Here is a 14748-nt window from a genome sequence, read left to right on the forward strand (position 1 = left end):
TTTTTTTTCTCATCCCCGATTCTCATTCCTTCCCAAGAGTGTTACCCTTCTGAGTTTTTGCCATGAGGCAAGAAAAGTAACCTCATTGTAACTTTGGTTTATATTTTTCTGACTGCTGGTGTGATTGAACATCCTTGGTGGATAAGCACCTGATTTGGAGCCAGTCTGCCCGAGACTTCACTTACCAGCTGTGTGACCTTAGAAAAATTATTTACCCTCTCTGTGCCAGTTTCCTTGTCTCTATAATGGGATAATAATAGTTCCTATTGCATAGTATGGTTGAAGAGTATTAGATAAATCATTGGGACAGTTTCTGGCACATAGTACACAGTAAAAAAAAGTTTTTAATATGTTTTTTTCCCCTATGTTTTTATTTATTTATTTATTTTTACTTTATTTTCCTTTACAATTCTGTATTGGTTTTGCCATACATTAGTTTTTAATATGTTTACTGGCTATTTGAATATGCTCTTCTGTGAAATGACTATATCTTTTGCTCATTTTAAATTGGCTCATTTTCTTTCTCTTTTCCATCAAACATTTCTATCAGATCTCGTTTCAAAACCCCTTTCAGAGGGCTGATACGGGGTGGGAGGTGGGAGGGAGGTTCATGATTGGGAAGTCATGTACACTCGTGGCGGATTCATGTCAATGTATGGCAAAACCAATACAGTATTGTAAAGCAAAATAAAGTAAAAATAAAAATTTTTTTTAAAAAGGTAAAAAATTATGCTGAAAAAAAAAACCCCTTTCAATAAAGCTCTTAAAGATGTTTTTCATATATGGCATATACCTTTCATGTTAAATTTAATTCTGTGTAACTTGTCACTACAATGAATAATTTTTATTATTTCTATTGCTAACAAACTGTTATATAAATATTATAGAGAAAAGGTATTGAATTTTAAATATTTATCTCATATTGAGCCATCCAATGGTCTTATTCTAGGAATTCTTGTTCTTAATTTTGGCTTTCCTAGGCATATAATTAATTATTTAAATTAATTATCTCCTTTTTCCTCTTATTTGTAATGGTTATTTTCCTCTTGTAATATAAGAACCTTCAAAACAGTGATAAACAGCAGGTATCCCTGTCTTGTTCCTGATCTTAGTAAAATGAGGAATTCTGTATGTGGAAATAGCTTTGATTTGTCCCATCAAATCAAATAGCAAGTCCCATCTTGCTCCTCATCTTCCATTCCCGATGTCTGTGCTGTGGCTTTCAGACTTGTCTAGCTAGCCTCCACAATCACACAAAGCAATACTTTTCCCCACTATTTGGTGAGGGGAAAGGAACCAGTTTATGAAATTAAAGTCCAAGGAGGGAATGAAGAACATGGACCTCCCCCTGGGTGGGTCCTACACAGCTAAAGCTCAGCACACCATGTGTCTTCTGCTTTTCCTCCATAAGTCAGTTCTTTTAAGCACACACACACACACACACACACACACACACAATCTCTTGCTCATTCTCCTCTAAGTGGATATTCATTCTTCAAATATTAATTGCTTAGAAAGCTGTGGTCATGTTTGGACAACTTAAGAAGCTTATTTTGAGCATCAGAATAAAATTTGAAAACTTAAAATTAAGAATTAGAGCATTAGCTTCCTATTTTCAATATTATGTTATATTTCATATATATCTTTGACAGACTATTTAAATTCACATACTTATTAAGTCTTTTATACATAAATTAACTACAGCTTTATAAGGTTCATATGAAAAGTTTTATGCAAAATAATATTTGACACATTTATATACTTTCAAAAATTTACTTTCATTCTTAGGAAGGAGTGTAATAGCCAAATTTAGGTAGTTTTTAAAGTTTAAAAATTTTTAAAAACTAAACTCTCATTTACTCTGACAAAAAACAAAATTTAGAATACAGTTTGTCAGTTTCCAAAAAGGACATATCTACCATATGAATGAAGCATTTCCTAAGTGTTTCCCCAAGAAAAATTAAAATCTATGTTCACACAACAACCTATAAAAAACTATTCATAGCAGTTTTATTTCTAAGAGTCTAAACCTAGAAAAAAATCTCAAATGTTAATAAGTTAACCAACAGTAGAACAGAACACTTAGCAATAAAAAGAATTATAGATTCATGCAAAAACATGAATTAATTTCAAATCACAATGCTGAATCAAGGAAGCTAGGCAAGAGAGAGCTAGAGAACACAGCTATAAAAAATGTTTTTTAAGCTATTCAAAACTATATAGACTATCTTAAGATAAAAGTGAACACACTAAGAATTAATTTAATAACATTATATATTAAAATATTCCTGTTTGGGATAATTTGAGAACAATTTTCAGATTTTGAATTTGATAATACTATGAGTTTATACTTAATATTTCTTGGTCAAAATACACTCTCAATGTAAATATATATACATACTTCTTCTACATTCATAGTAAATAGATTTTCATTTCTCTCAATTTTTCTTTTTTTTTCTTTCAGATTCGTGCAGTGGCTCATAAATATATTTTCTATAAATCCTCATATAATGGAAGTAGCTCAAAATGAGAATAGTGAGGAACAGTAGCATCAGGAGAAAGACGAAAGCTGCAACCATGTAACCATTTGGCCTGAAATAAGAAAAGAAAAGTCATTAGAAGTTGTTGCTCATTTGGTTGTTAATTTAGTCAAATATTCTTTGAATGGCTAGCTGCTATGCCATTGTTCTCTGTCAGTGATGAATAAGATTTATAGGACATCTTGTCTCTCTAATGGTGTTTTCCTCTTAGTGTTTGAGGCTGACCAGAGAGGAAGATAGGCCATGTGATTGATGGACATGATGAGAGAAGGAGGCTATGGGAGCCAGGTGTCAGGAAGGCCTTCCAATGGAGGTGCCTTTTGAACTGAGATAGGTTAGAGTTAGCTAGATACAAGGATTAGGAGTATTAATATGAGTTAGATAAAAATGTTAGAGAGTGGAGAAGGAGACTAAGGGTGGACTAATATTTTAGGCTAGGGGAGATGCATTACAAAGGCATGGAAGCATCAGAAGACCTTAAGATCAGCCCCAGACATTCTGCAGCTAAAGCTAGCTCAGTGTGACTGGAATTTAGGTGCTAATGCTCAGTGATTAGGGATGAGGAACCATAGGTTGTTCAAGGTGCAAAAGAGGAGCTTTTATCAAGTTACAGAGGGTGGATTTTGGTATAAAGGCAAGAGGGAGTTTCAGACATGTGATATAGCATTCTCATTTTCGAAGGATGATTCTGATTGTAGTGTGAAGAATAGATGAGTGGGATGCATGAATACGGAGGGAGAAAACCATTTATAAGGTTTTTATAATAACCAATTATGGTGAGAGTTTTAATTGATTATTAGCTGTAAAAATGGGGAGAAATGGATAGATTTAAGGTATATTTAGAAGTTAGACTGAGTGATCTTGGTGAGTAAGATGTGAGGTTTGAGAAATGTTAGAATAAAGGATATCGCCTAAATTTGGGGATGAGGTAACTCTGAGGATGGTAGCACTATTTATTGACATAGGAAATTCACAGGTAAGAACACTTTAGAGGGTATTTGTGAATATGGTTGGCTTACTTTTGGGCATATCGAATTTGAAGTATAAGAGGGTCAGCCAGGTGTGTGTGTGTGTGTGTGTGTGTGTGTGTGTGTGTGTGTTGTACACGTAATAGATGCTACTTTCAGCTGGGATCCAGACCTCTTACCTTTTCACCTCATGAGTCTCCCATCAGAGTAGATTTATTTCTTAAGCCAAACTCTGTGCTGTTTTCTACTTTGTGTCCTGGTACCTGATTTTAGTTTTTAGTTCCCTTTTAAATCATAATTATTTGTTTGCCATTTTACAATTTTCCCAGGTCCCCAGCCTCGTTAGCCTGACCTTCCTCCTCTGTGGATACGAGCTTAATCTAGCTCCAGTGAATCATTTCCTTCTTAGAAATTAATTAGCTAATTTAATAAATGATCTGATATCTGCCACATACTGTGCTGGGTTCTGGTAAAACAATAATGGGTAAAAACAGACCTAGTCTTTACCCTTAGAGAGCTTACATTTTAGTGGGGACATAACATTTAATCAGATAATGAGAAAATAAATATAAAATTGAATTTCTAATAAAAACAAAGTAGGAGAGGTAATGCAATGAAAGCTTACTATAGTAGGATTTAAACCTGGTGAATTGGTCAAGAAATGCCCCCAAGAGGAAAAGATAATTATTCTAAACTTTGAAGAATTAAATGGAAGTGGATTTGGTAAAGTTAAGTAGGTAAGGAGGGGAAGGAAGAGATCCGAGATAGAGAAAATAGCATGTGCAGAGCTCCTGCTGTAGAACAGAGTATGGAGAAGGCTGGGGATTGAAAGAAGGTTGGTAAGCCTGGAGCTGAGCAAGTGAAGGGAATATGATGCAAGATGAGATTGGAGCAGTAGGTAGCAGCTAGGTCAGAAAAGGTTTTGTAGGTCATGTTAAGAAGTCCCCATTTTAAGGAAAGAAACTTGAAAGTTTTAAGCTATCACCATTACAATGAAAAGAATAAAATACTTAGGCATATATCTACCTAAAGAAACAAATGACCTATATATAGAAAACTATAAAACACTAGTGAAAGAAATCAAAGAGGACACAAATAGATGGAGGAACATACCATGTTCATGGGTTGGAAGAATCAGTGAACATGAGTATACTACCCAAAGCAATCTAGAGATTCAGTGCAATCCCTATCATGGTACCAACAGTATTTTTCACAGAGCTAGAACAAATAATTTCACAATTTGTGTGGAAAAAAAAAAAAAACCTCGAACAGCCAAAGCCATCTTGAGAAAGAAGAGTGGAACTGGAGGAATCAACCGGCCTGACTTCAGGCTCTACTACAAAGCCACAGTCATTAAGACAGTATGGTACTGGCCCAAAAACAGAAATATAGATCGATGGAACAAAATAGAAAGCCCAGAGATAAATCCATGCACCTATGGACACCTTATCTTCGACAAAAGAGGCAAGAATATACAATGGATTAAAGACAATCTCTTTAACAAGTGGTGCTGGGAAAACTGGTCAACCACTTGTAAAAGAATGAAACTAGAACACTTTCTACCCACTCCAGTGTTCTTGCCTGGAGAATCCCAGGGATGGGGGAGCCTGGTGGGCTGCCGTCTATGGGGTCGCACAGAGTCGGACACGACTGAAGCGACTTAGCAGCAGCAGCAGCAGCAGCAGAACACTTTCTAACACCACACACAAAAATAAATTCAAAATGGATTAAAGATCTAAATATAAGACCAGAAACTATAAAATTCCTAGAGGAGAAAAACACTCTCCGACATAAATCACAGCAGGATCCTCTATAACCCACCTCCCAAAATATTGGAAATAAAAGCAAAAATAAACAAATGGGACCTGATTAAACTTAAAAGCTTTTGCACAACAAAGGAAACTATAAGCAAGGTGGAAAGAGAGCCTTCAGAATGGGAGAAAATAATAGCAAATGAAGCAACTGACAAAGAATTAATCTCAAAAATATACAAGCAACTTATGCAGCTCAATTCCAGAAAAATAAACTACCCAATCAAAAAATGGGCCAAAGAACTAAACAGACATTTCTCCAAAAGAGACATACAGATGGCTAACAAACACATGAAAAGATGCTCAACATCACTCATTATCAGAGAAATGCAAATCAAATCCATAATGAGGTGCCATTTCACACCAGTCAGAATGGCTGCTATCCAAAAGTCTTCAAGCAATAAATGCTGGAGAGGGTGTGGAGAAAAGGGAACCCTCTTACACTGTTGGTGGGAATGCAAACTAGTACAGCCACTATGGAGAACAGTGTGGAGATTCCTTAAAAAACTGGAAATAGAACTGCCTTATGACCCAGCAATCCCACTGCTGGGCATATACACCGAGGAAACCAGAACTGAGAGACACGTGTACCCCAATGTTCATCACAGCACTGTTTATAATAGCCAGGACATGGAAGCAACCTAGATGTCCATCAGCAGATGAATGGATAAGAAAGTTGTGGTACATATACACAATGGAGTACTACTCAGCCATTAAAAAGAATACATTTGAATCAGTTCTAATGAAGTGGATGAAACTGGAGCCTATTATACAGAGTGCAGTAAGCCAGAAAGAAAAGCATCAATACAGTATACTAACACATATATATGGAATTTAGAAAGATGGTAACGATAACCCTATATGCGAGACAGCAAAAGAGACACAGATGTATAGAACAGTCTTTTGGAGTCTGTGGGAGAGGGCGAGGGTGGGAAGATTTGGGAGAATGGCATTGAAACATGTATATTATCATATGTGAAACGAATTGCCAGTCCAGGTTCGATGCATGAGACAGGGTGTTCTGGGCTGGTGCACTGGGATGACCCAGAGGGATTGGATGGGGAGGGGGGTGAAAGGAGGGTTCAGGATAGGGAACACATGTACACCCGTAGCAGATTCATGTCAATGTATGGCAAAACCACTAGAATATTGTAAAGTAATTAGCCTCCAATTAAAATAAATAAATTTATATTAAAAAGTTTTAAGCTACTAAAATTAGCATTAGGAATCTACTGCAATAATTCAGACCAGAGATAATAGTAACTTGAATTAGAGAGGAGTAGTGGTGATGGGTTTGGTAAGAAGTGGATTCATTTAAGGGCAATTTAAGAGGTTAAATGAATGAGAGTCAGTGACTAGATGAGCTGGAGGAGCGAGAGATATGAGTGTGAACCTAGGTTTTGTGTTTTTCAGTTTTGACTCTTAGGTGTCTGGCTTGTGCAGTTGGTTCTGCTATTTCCTGAGAGAGGCGACACTGGAAAAATAGGGATGCCATATTGTTCAATTCCAGAGTGCAGCGTTCACCTTATAGCCTCTGTGAATGAATTCTCTGCGAACTGTGCAATGGTGACCCATAGAGCTGAATGCAATTACCTTGATGAGTTAGTTTTAGAGTAAGACAAATAATGGGGTAAGGGTAATAATGGGGTAAGATCATGAGTTCATTTTTGGACATGTGCAGTCTGACCAGTCTTTGAGATATCCAAGAGAGGAGGTTAAGTAGACAGTGGGATATATGGCCCTGGGTGGGGTTAGAGATATGGTTTGGGAGTTGTGTATTTATAGATGCTAATAGAAATCATGGGTATGGATGAGCTTGCCAGAGTCAGCAGCTGAGGAAACCAGGACTTGAGCCCTCCCTAAGGAAGGTCAGCATCTAATGGCTGGTGATACAGGTTGTAGGTTAAGGCTCTTTACGAGAAAGAAAGAGAATGGCTACAGGAGGCTAGGAAAACCTATAGAGCTATATGGCAGCCAAAGGCAAAGTCAACTCCAATGAATGCTCAAATATAATGTGGACTGAGCAGTGTCTGTCAGATTTAGTGTAGGCCAGTTCCAGTTCAAGCTGGTGACTAAGGAAGCCCCTGAACTTACATCCTCCCACAGACATACCCGTCCTACAGCTATGTGTAGAACAATTCTCTCCAAAAGAAAACCAGAAATTCACTGAGCAATGCCTACACATTGGGTGAATAAGAAAAACCCACGCACATAAAAACAGGTAGGGAGAGACGGAGGCACCATCTCACCCAAAACCCCATCTTAGAAAAGCAATATACAATGGAGAGGCAGCTGACAACTCTTAACTTCTCCCTAAGAGGTTTGGATCTAATATCCAGTACCTCAACTTTTAAAACTTCCACCTGAGGGACGGGACCCCCAAACACCTAGCTTTGAAAGCCAGCTGGGCTTCACCCATGAAACCCACGAGGATAGAGCAAACAAATGCACTCCTGAGGACTCTCGGTAGCTAGCCCCCTTTCTTATTATCCATCACTCCCTCTCCACCCCAGCACAGAACCAGCAGACTGAAATGCTCATTTCCCAGTCTTGCCACAAAAGAGTTGTTGTTCAGTTGCTAAGTTGTGTCCATCTCTTTGAGACTCCATGGACTGCAGCAGGCCAGGCCTCCCTGTCCCTCACCATCTCCCGGAGTTCACCCAAGTTTATAGCCGTTGAATTAGTGATGCTATCCAATCATTTCAGCCTCTGCTGCCCTCTTCTCCTTTTGCCTTCAATCCTTCCCAGCATCAGGATCTTTTTCAATGGGCTAGTTGCTTATCCTAGAAGCTGCCATCTGAGGGCTAGGCTCCTAATATAACATTAATCTAGGGGCCTCCCCAGAGACTGGGGAAGCTAGCAGGTGCCCTCCTGCTGCCTCTCCCCAGGTCACCTGAAATGATGATATCTCTGCAGTGATGCTGTGCATTCTTCTGATGCCCCAGCTTCCATGGCTATTCCTCAGGGGGACACACCACTTGATCACCTGGCTCTGGTAGGCAGCAGAGCTTAAGTTCACTAGTCCCACAGGACTGTGTCAGAGAAACTATTCTTAACTGGTTATTCTCTCAGGGCTCAGCACAGAGGGAAGAGAAAGCAAGGCCCATCTCCCAATCTTTTTCTAAAAGTAATCCACTTGCATACTTTGAAAGCTGCTGCTTGTAGGTCCAGCTTCCAGCCAGTCTGCATTTAGGTTCTGACTGAGATCCTCTCTCTGGGACAGTGACAGGTCTTGGCACACCCTCAACTACTGGGGAATGCTAAGAACTAAGAAGGCAGCTTGGGCAATCACAAGGGTTTAAAGGACAATAACTAGGGCTGGGGCAAACAGTAAGTTCCATCTTCTACATAAGACCACTCCTTCTTGCCTGGGAGAAGTGGCTGTTTTATCTATTGCATAGAAACTAACACAGAAAAATCAAGGGAAATGAAGAAACAGAGAAATAATTTCCAAACAAAAGTACAAGATAAAAACGTCAGAAGCAGACCTTCATGAACTGGAGATAGGTAATTTACCTGATGAAGAGTTCAAAATAATGGTCATGAAGGTGCTCACTGAGATCAGGAGAACAATGCATGAGCAAGTGAGAATTTCAATAGAGACAGAATATGTAAAAAAGTGCCCAACAGATTTAGTGCAGGTCAAAGCCATTTTAATGAGAAGTAATGGGTGGAGTGATAAGATAGAAAGCAGGCTGGATGGGTTAGCAAAATAGGGATGAAATATAGGGAAATGGGGCTTCCCAGGTGGTGCTAGTGGTAAAGAACCCACACGCCAGTGCAGGAGACATAAGGGACTTCGGGTTCAATCCCCGAGTCCGGAAGATCACCTGGAGTAGGAAATGGCAACCCAGTATTCTTGCCTGGAGAATCCCATGGACAGAGGAACCTGGAGGGCTACAAGTTGGACAAGACTGAGCACATCAGTGTTACTTCAGTGTCGAAGTAGTTGTTACAGAGAGTGGAGAGTGGAAACTTTGGTTGACCAGAGAAAGAAAGGTTTCCAGGTAGTGCTGGCGACTTATATAAAGTTGGTGATCAATTTGCCCTGTTGTGTACTTTCTTTACTTGGCTCATCAGATGTCACTGCAAAGAAAGCAGGTAGTCTGGGGCTTGTCAAGAGGGGATGCCACATTCTAGAAAGGTAAGAGAGTTCTGCTGCTGCTGCTGCTGCTGCTGCTGCTGCTGCTGCTGCTGCTAAGTCACTTCAGTCGTGTCCAACTCTGCGTGACCCCATAGATGGCAGCCCACCAGGCTCCCCCGTCCCTGGGATTTTCCAGGCAAGAACACTGGAGTGGGTTGCCATTTCCTTCTCCAATGCAGGAAAGTGAAAAGTGAAAAGTGAAAGTGAAGTTGCTCAGTCGTGTCCGACTCTTCGAGACCCCATGGACTGCAGCCCACCAGGCTCCTCCGTCCATGGGATTTTCCAGGCAAGAATACTGGAGTGGGGTGCCATTGCCTTCTAGAAAGTAGTTATTAAAACAGTAGGCCTTGTCTGAAATGTAAGAAAATAGGAAATAAAAAGGAAGAGGTTAGAAGTAGAGGTGAAGGGACTTCCCTGGTGGTCCAGTAACTAAGACTCCATGCTCCCAATGCAGGGGGTCTGGGTTCTATCTCTCCCATGTGCCACAACTAAGAGTTTGCAGGCTGCAACTAAAGATTTTGCATCCTGCAACCAAAAAAAAAAAAGATACTGCATGCCTTCATTAAAAGAAAAAAAATTTAGAGCTTAAGGTCCCAATGAAGATGAAGAAGAGTTGTAGTGGGTGTAGCTGAATTAGCAAACTGGGAATGTCTGAGAATAAGATGTCTGAATTGATGCTTTAGTAAGCAGAGAAGTTATGATAGTATTGATTATGCCTAAGAGATAACATTGGGAGAGGATGGCCAAAGTACAGTGCAGGAGGGGGATATCGAGGATTAGGAAAGGCCGCAATGGGGGGTGCTTGCCACAGAGGTGAAAACAGGATGGCATTGAATGAAGGGGAGTTTGGAGAGGGTGCAGTGGTGAGGACAGAGAAAGGACAGGGGTACAGCAGGTGCCAGGAACCTCAAAGGATAAGTGTTTTAAAATTTTGCTTTCTGTTTTTCAAAAGAATCATGATCTGCGAGTAGTGATGGTGCTCTGTGGCACAGACAGAGCTCAGAGGACAGGACTTAGGCGAATTCGCTGGTTAAATGGTGGCAACTCCAAAGGACACAGTGGAAAACTTGAGGTGGTTGAGAATTGGGCCAGAAAGCAAAGAAACAGTAAGATCTTTGCCTCCTACAAACTGATCTCCAGTTGCTGGTTTGCTCATGAAAAGGGCTCTCTTACCACCAGCTAACCTCTGCTCTGCCTCTGGACCCTTCAGGGCTCAGGCATGACAGACTGAACTGCAGCCACTAAACTAAAGGACTATCCCTGTGTTGCACCATATTCTCTGGTTGCTGAAATCCAGCTCCTGAGAGGTGAGCTGGGCAAATAGGTGAAATCCCTTAGTAGGTGAGATCTCCATTTACTCTTTCCTCTCTTCCCTAACTCATCAAATCCCTCCCTGTTCTGTTGGTGGATACTTGCATGGACATATGTTCTTAATATTCATCTAAAGCAAACATATAGATCTAACAAGAAAGGGAAGTTGCTGCCAAAAGGCTATACATGTTTCCCACAGTTACTTATTCTTAGAAATAGGCATGACTTATCTCATTTGCAGATTATTCATACCATTAACCTCCCATTAAGGAGGTTAAGGAGTCAGTAATATTTAAAATAGGGCCATAAGTAGTTTGTTTATGGTCCACTCTTGTTTAATGTTTTCCAAAACAAAAAACAAAAACATAGGACAGAGAAACAGAATCATCTGCACTCCCAACTTTTGTGTTAAGACATTTTATTCTGCTCTCGAAGGAGACTAAAGCTGAGTCCCGGGAAATGCTTTTCCTACCGGTTTCCTGTGTGCATGGGAATGATGACTGGTGGTCAAGGGCTGACCCAGAGTCAGCAGGGGCACAGCCACTGCCTCCTTCCTGTCCCTACTGCTGCAGTCTACCGTGTACCCTTAGGTGGAGTTGAAAGTCACTTTTGATTGGGAAGACAGTGGCTGTTGAGGAGGATGAGCATAAGGAGACCTGAGGTGCAGTAACAATTCTCGGGAATTCATTCCTGCTTTATCCTTGGTATAACAGATACATATAACCTTTAGGATGTCACATATATGACAGAAGTATAAAGGTCCCAGGAAAAGAGGCGAGAGCTGGGTTTCCTTTTCTGTATCTTTTACAACTTCCCAAATTAAAGCCTATTTAGGCACCTGTCATTACCTGGGAATCACTCCAAAGGTCTCTATTGCAAATATAGTGGTTAGGTTACAGAAACTGCAATAAAGAAAAATATTAAAGATTAGATTAAAGACAATATATAAAAGACTCTGGCCCATCTCTATGGTAACCAAATCAGGTATAATCTTAGTTAAGGCGTCATTTTCTTTTTTATTTTTTGTTTCAAGATAGTTAGTAATTTTATTACTACCAAAAGAAATTTTAGTCAAACTGAGTATTCTGCCTTCCATTTTACAGAGAAAAATCTCCACTGTAATGAATGGGAATTATGAATGAAATCTATTTTAATGTATACTCCTTTCTTTGTTCTGTTGATAATTTCACTGCAAAATCACAGTGGGTAGACTCATGTGGAAGAATTGATAAGCATTTTGTTCCCTTCAGTGGACAACTTCACTAATTTCATTAGTTTTATTTCATTTTTTTTGCATTTTTTAAAAATTGAAGTACAGTATAGTTGATTTACAAAGTTGTGTTAATTTCAAGTGTAAAGCAAGGTGATTCAGTTATACATTTATCTATTCTTTTTCAGATTCTTTTCCCTTATAAGTTATTATAAAATATTGAGTATAGTTCCCTCTGCTAAATGATAGATCCTTGTTGTTTATCTATATTATATACAGTAGTCTCTATATGCTAACCCAACCTTCTAATTATCCTCCCATCTTTTTTCCCTTTGGAAGCCATAAATTTGCTTTCTATGTCTGTGAGTCTATTTCTGTTTTGTGAATAAATTCATTTTTGTCCTTTTTTGGAACATATAATATCCACATATAAGTGATATTATATGATATTTGTCTCTGTCTTGCTTATTTCACTTAGTATGGTAATCTCTAGGTCCATCCATGTTGCTTCAAATGGCATTATTTCCTTCATGTTTGTGGCTGAGTAATATTCCGCTGTGTGTTTGTGTGTGTGTGTATAAAACATCTTTATCCATTCACCTGTTGACAGACATTTAGGTGTCTTCTATGTCCTGGCTATTGTAAATAGGGATGCAGTGAACACTGAAGTGCATGTAACTTTTCAGATTATAGTTTCCTCCAGAATTATGCCCAGGAGTGGGATCCCTTGATCATATGGTAGCTCTATATTTAGTGTTTTAAGAAACCTCCATACTGTTCTCCATAGTGGCTGTACCAATTTACATATCTACAACAGTGTAGGAGGGTTCCCTTTTCTCCACATCCTTTCTGTGAAAGTGAAATTTGCTCAGTTGTGTCCGACTCTCTGTGAGCCCATGGACTATATATAGTCCATCAAATTCTCCAGGCCAGAATACTGGAGTGGGTAGCCATTCCCTTTTCCAAGGGATCTTCCCAACCCAGGGATCAAACCCAGGTATCCCACATTGCAGATGGATTCTTTACCGGCTGAGCCACCAGGGAAGCCCTAGCATTTATTATCCATAGACTTTTTGGTAATGGCCATTCTGATGGATGTAAGGTTACTTCATTGTAGTTTTGATTTGCATTTCTATAATAATTATCAGTGTTGGATATTTTTTTCATGTACCTTTTGGTCATCTCTGTGTGGAGAAATGTCTGTTTAGATCTTTGGCCCATTTTTTTGCTTGGGTTATTTGGGTTTTTTTTTTATATTGAGCTATATGAGCTGTTTGTAAATTTGTGAAATTAATCACTTGTCAGCAGAATTGTTTGCAGATATTTTCTCCCAGTCCATAGGTTGTCTTTTCATTTTGTCTGTGGTTCGTTTTGCTGTGCAAAAGCTTTTAAGTTTAACTAGGCCCCATTTGCTTATTTTTGTTTTTATTTTTATTACTCTAGGGGATGATCCAAAAAGATATTGCTGCGATTTGTGTCAGAGTGTTCTGCCTGTGTCTTCATCTGTGAGTTTTATAGTATCCAGTCTTACATTTAAGCTTTTAATCCATTTAAAATTTAATTTTATATGTGGTGTTAAACAATGTCCTAATTTTATTCTTCTACATGGAGCAGTTCAATTTTCCCAATACCACTTATTGAAGAGTGGCACTTTTTTCCAATGTATACTTTTGCCACCTTTGTCATAGAGTACAGTTACCCCATAGATGTGTGGGTTTACCTCTGTCTTTCTATCCTGTCCCATTGACCTATATTTCTATTTTTATGCCAAACTGTTTTGATAACTGAAGCTTCATAGTATAGTCTGAAGTCAAGGATCCTGATTCCTCCAGCTCCATTTTTCTTTCTTAGGATTACTTTGATTACTTGAGGTCTTTTGTGTTTTCATAGAAATTTTAAGATTTTTTTGGTTCTAGTTCTGTGAAAAATACAATTATTAATTTGAAAATGATTGTTTTGAATCTGTAGATTGCTTCAGGTACTATAATCATTTTGGCAGTATTGATCCTTCAATCCAAGAACATGGTATATCTTTCTAGTTGTACCATCTTCAGTTTCTTTAATCAGCATCTTATAGTTTTCAGAGTACAAGTCTTTTGTCTCCTTAGGTTTATCCCTAGGTATTTTATCTCTCATAATTTAGCATATTTCTTGGAATGAGATAGTATATAACTAACTAAACATTAATAATATATGATTTCATCTATCTTCATGTGGGAGAAGAGAGAGGAAAAGAACTTAATTTTATTGAGTCCTTGCTATATGCCCAGCAAAATTAGAGATTTTTACCCAGATACATCATTTAATCCTCAGAATAAAGATAGGTTTTACTGACTTACTTTACAGATAAATAAACTTAAAAAGACTGCTATTTGCTTAAGACTAGATAGTTACTAGTGGCAAAATTTGGACTCAAACCAAAGTAGACACTCTAGCATAATGTCCTCAAGGTCCATTGATATTGTTTCCAGTGACAAGATATCCTTCTTTTTATGGCTAGATAATATTCCATTCTGGGGCTTCCCTGGTGGCTCAGTGGGTAAAGCATCTGCCTACATTGCGGGAGACCTGGGTTCGATCCCTGGGTCGGGAAGATCCCCTGGAGAAGGAAATGGCAACCCACTCCAGTACTCTTGCCTGGAAAATCCCATGGACTGAGAAGCCTGGTAGGCTACAGTCAATGGGGTCGCAAAGAGTCAGACACGACTGAGCGACTTTCCCTTCCATATACCACATTCTCTATAACAATTCATCCACCCTTGGA

General features: G+C 38.9%; 1 protein-coding gene across 1 annotated transcript in view; it reads right to left on the reverse strand.

Annotated features, from left to right (window-relative positions):
* Positions 1-2300: 2300 nt before the first annotated feature.
* CATSPERE (catsper channel auxiliary subunit epsilon) overlaps positions 2301-14748 on the reverse strand; it is a 151369-nt gene continuing 138921 nt past the window's right edge. Inside the window, exons 21-22 of the mRNA XM_027976114.3 lie at positions 11623-11676; positions 2301-2592 (exon numbers count right to left, since the gene is read on the reverse strand). Of these exons, the coding sequence (XP_027831915.2) occupies positions 2439-2592; positions 11623-11676 (208 nt within the window). The 3' untranslated portion in view covers positions 2301-2438. The remainder of the gene's footprint in view (positions 2593-11622; positions 11677-14748) is intronic.

The sequence above is a fragment of the Ovis aries genome, chromosome 12, assembly GCF_016772045.2.
Source record: "Ovis aries strain OAR_USU_Benz2616 breed Rambouillet chromosome 12, ARS-UI_Ramb_v3.0, whole genome shotgun sequence".
Taxonomy (NCBI): Eukaryota; Metazoa; Chordata; class Mammalia; order Artiodactyla; family Bovidae; genus Ovis; species Ovis aries.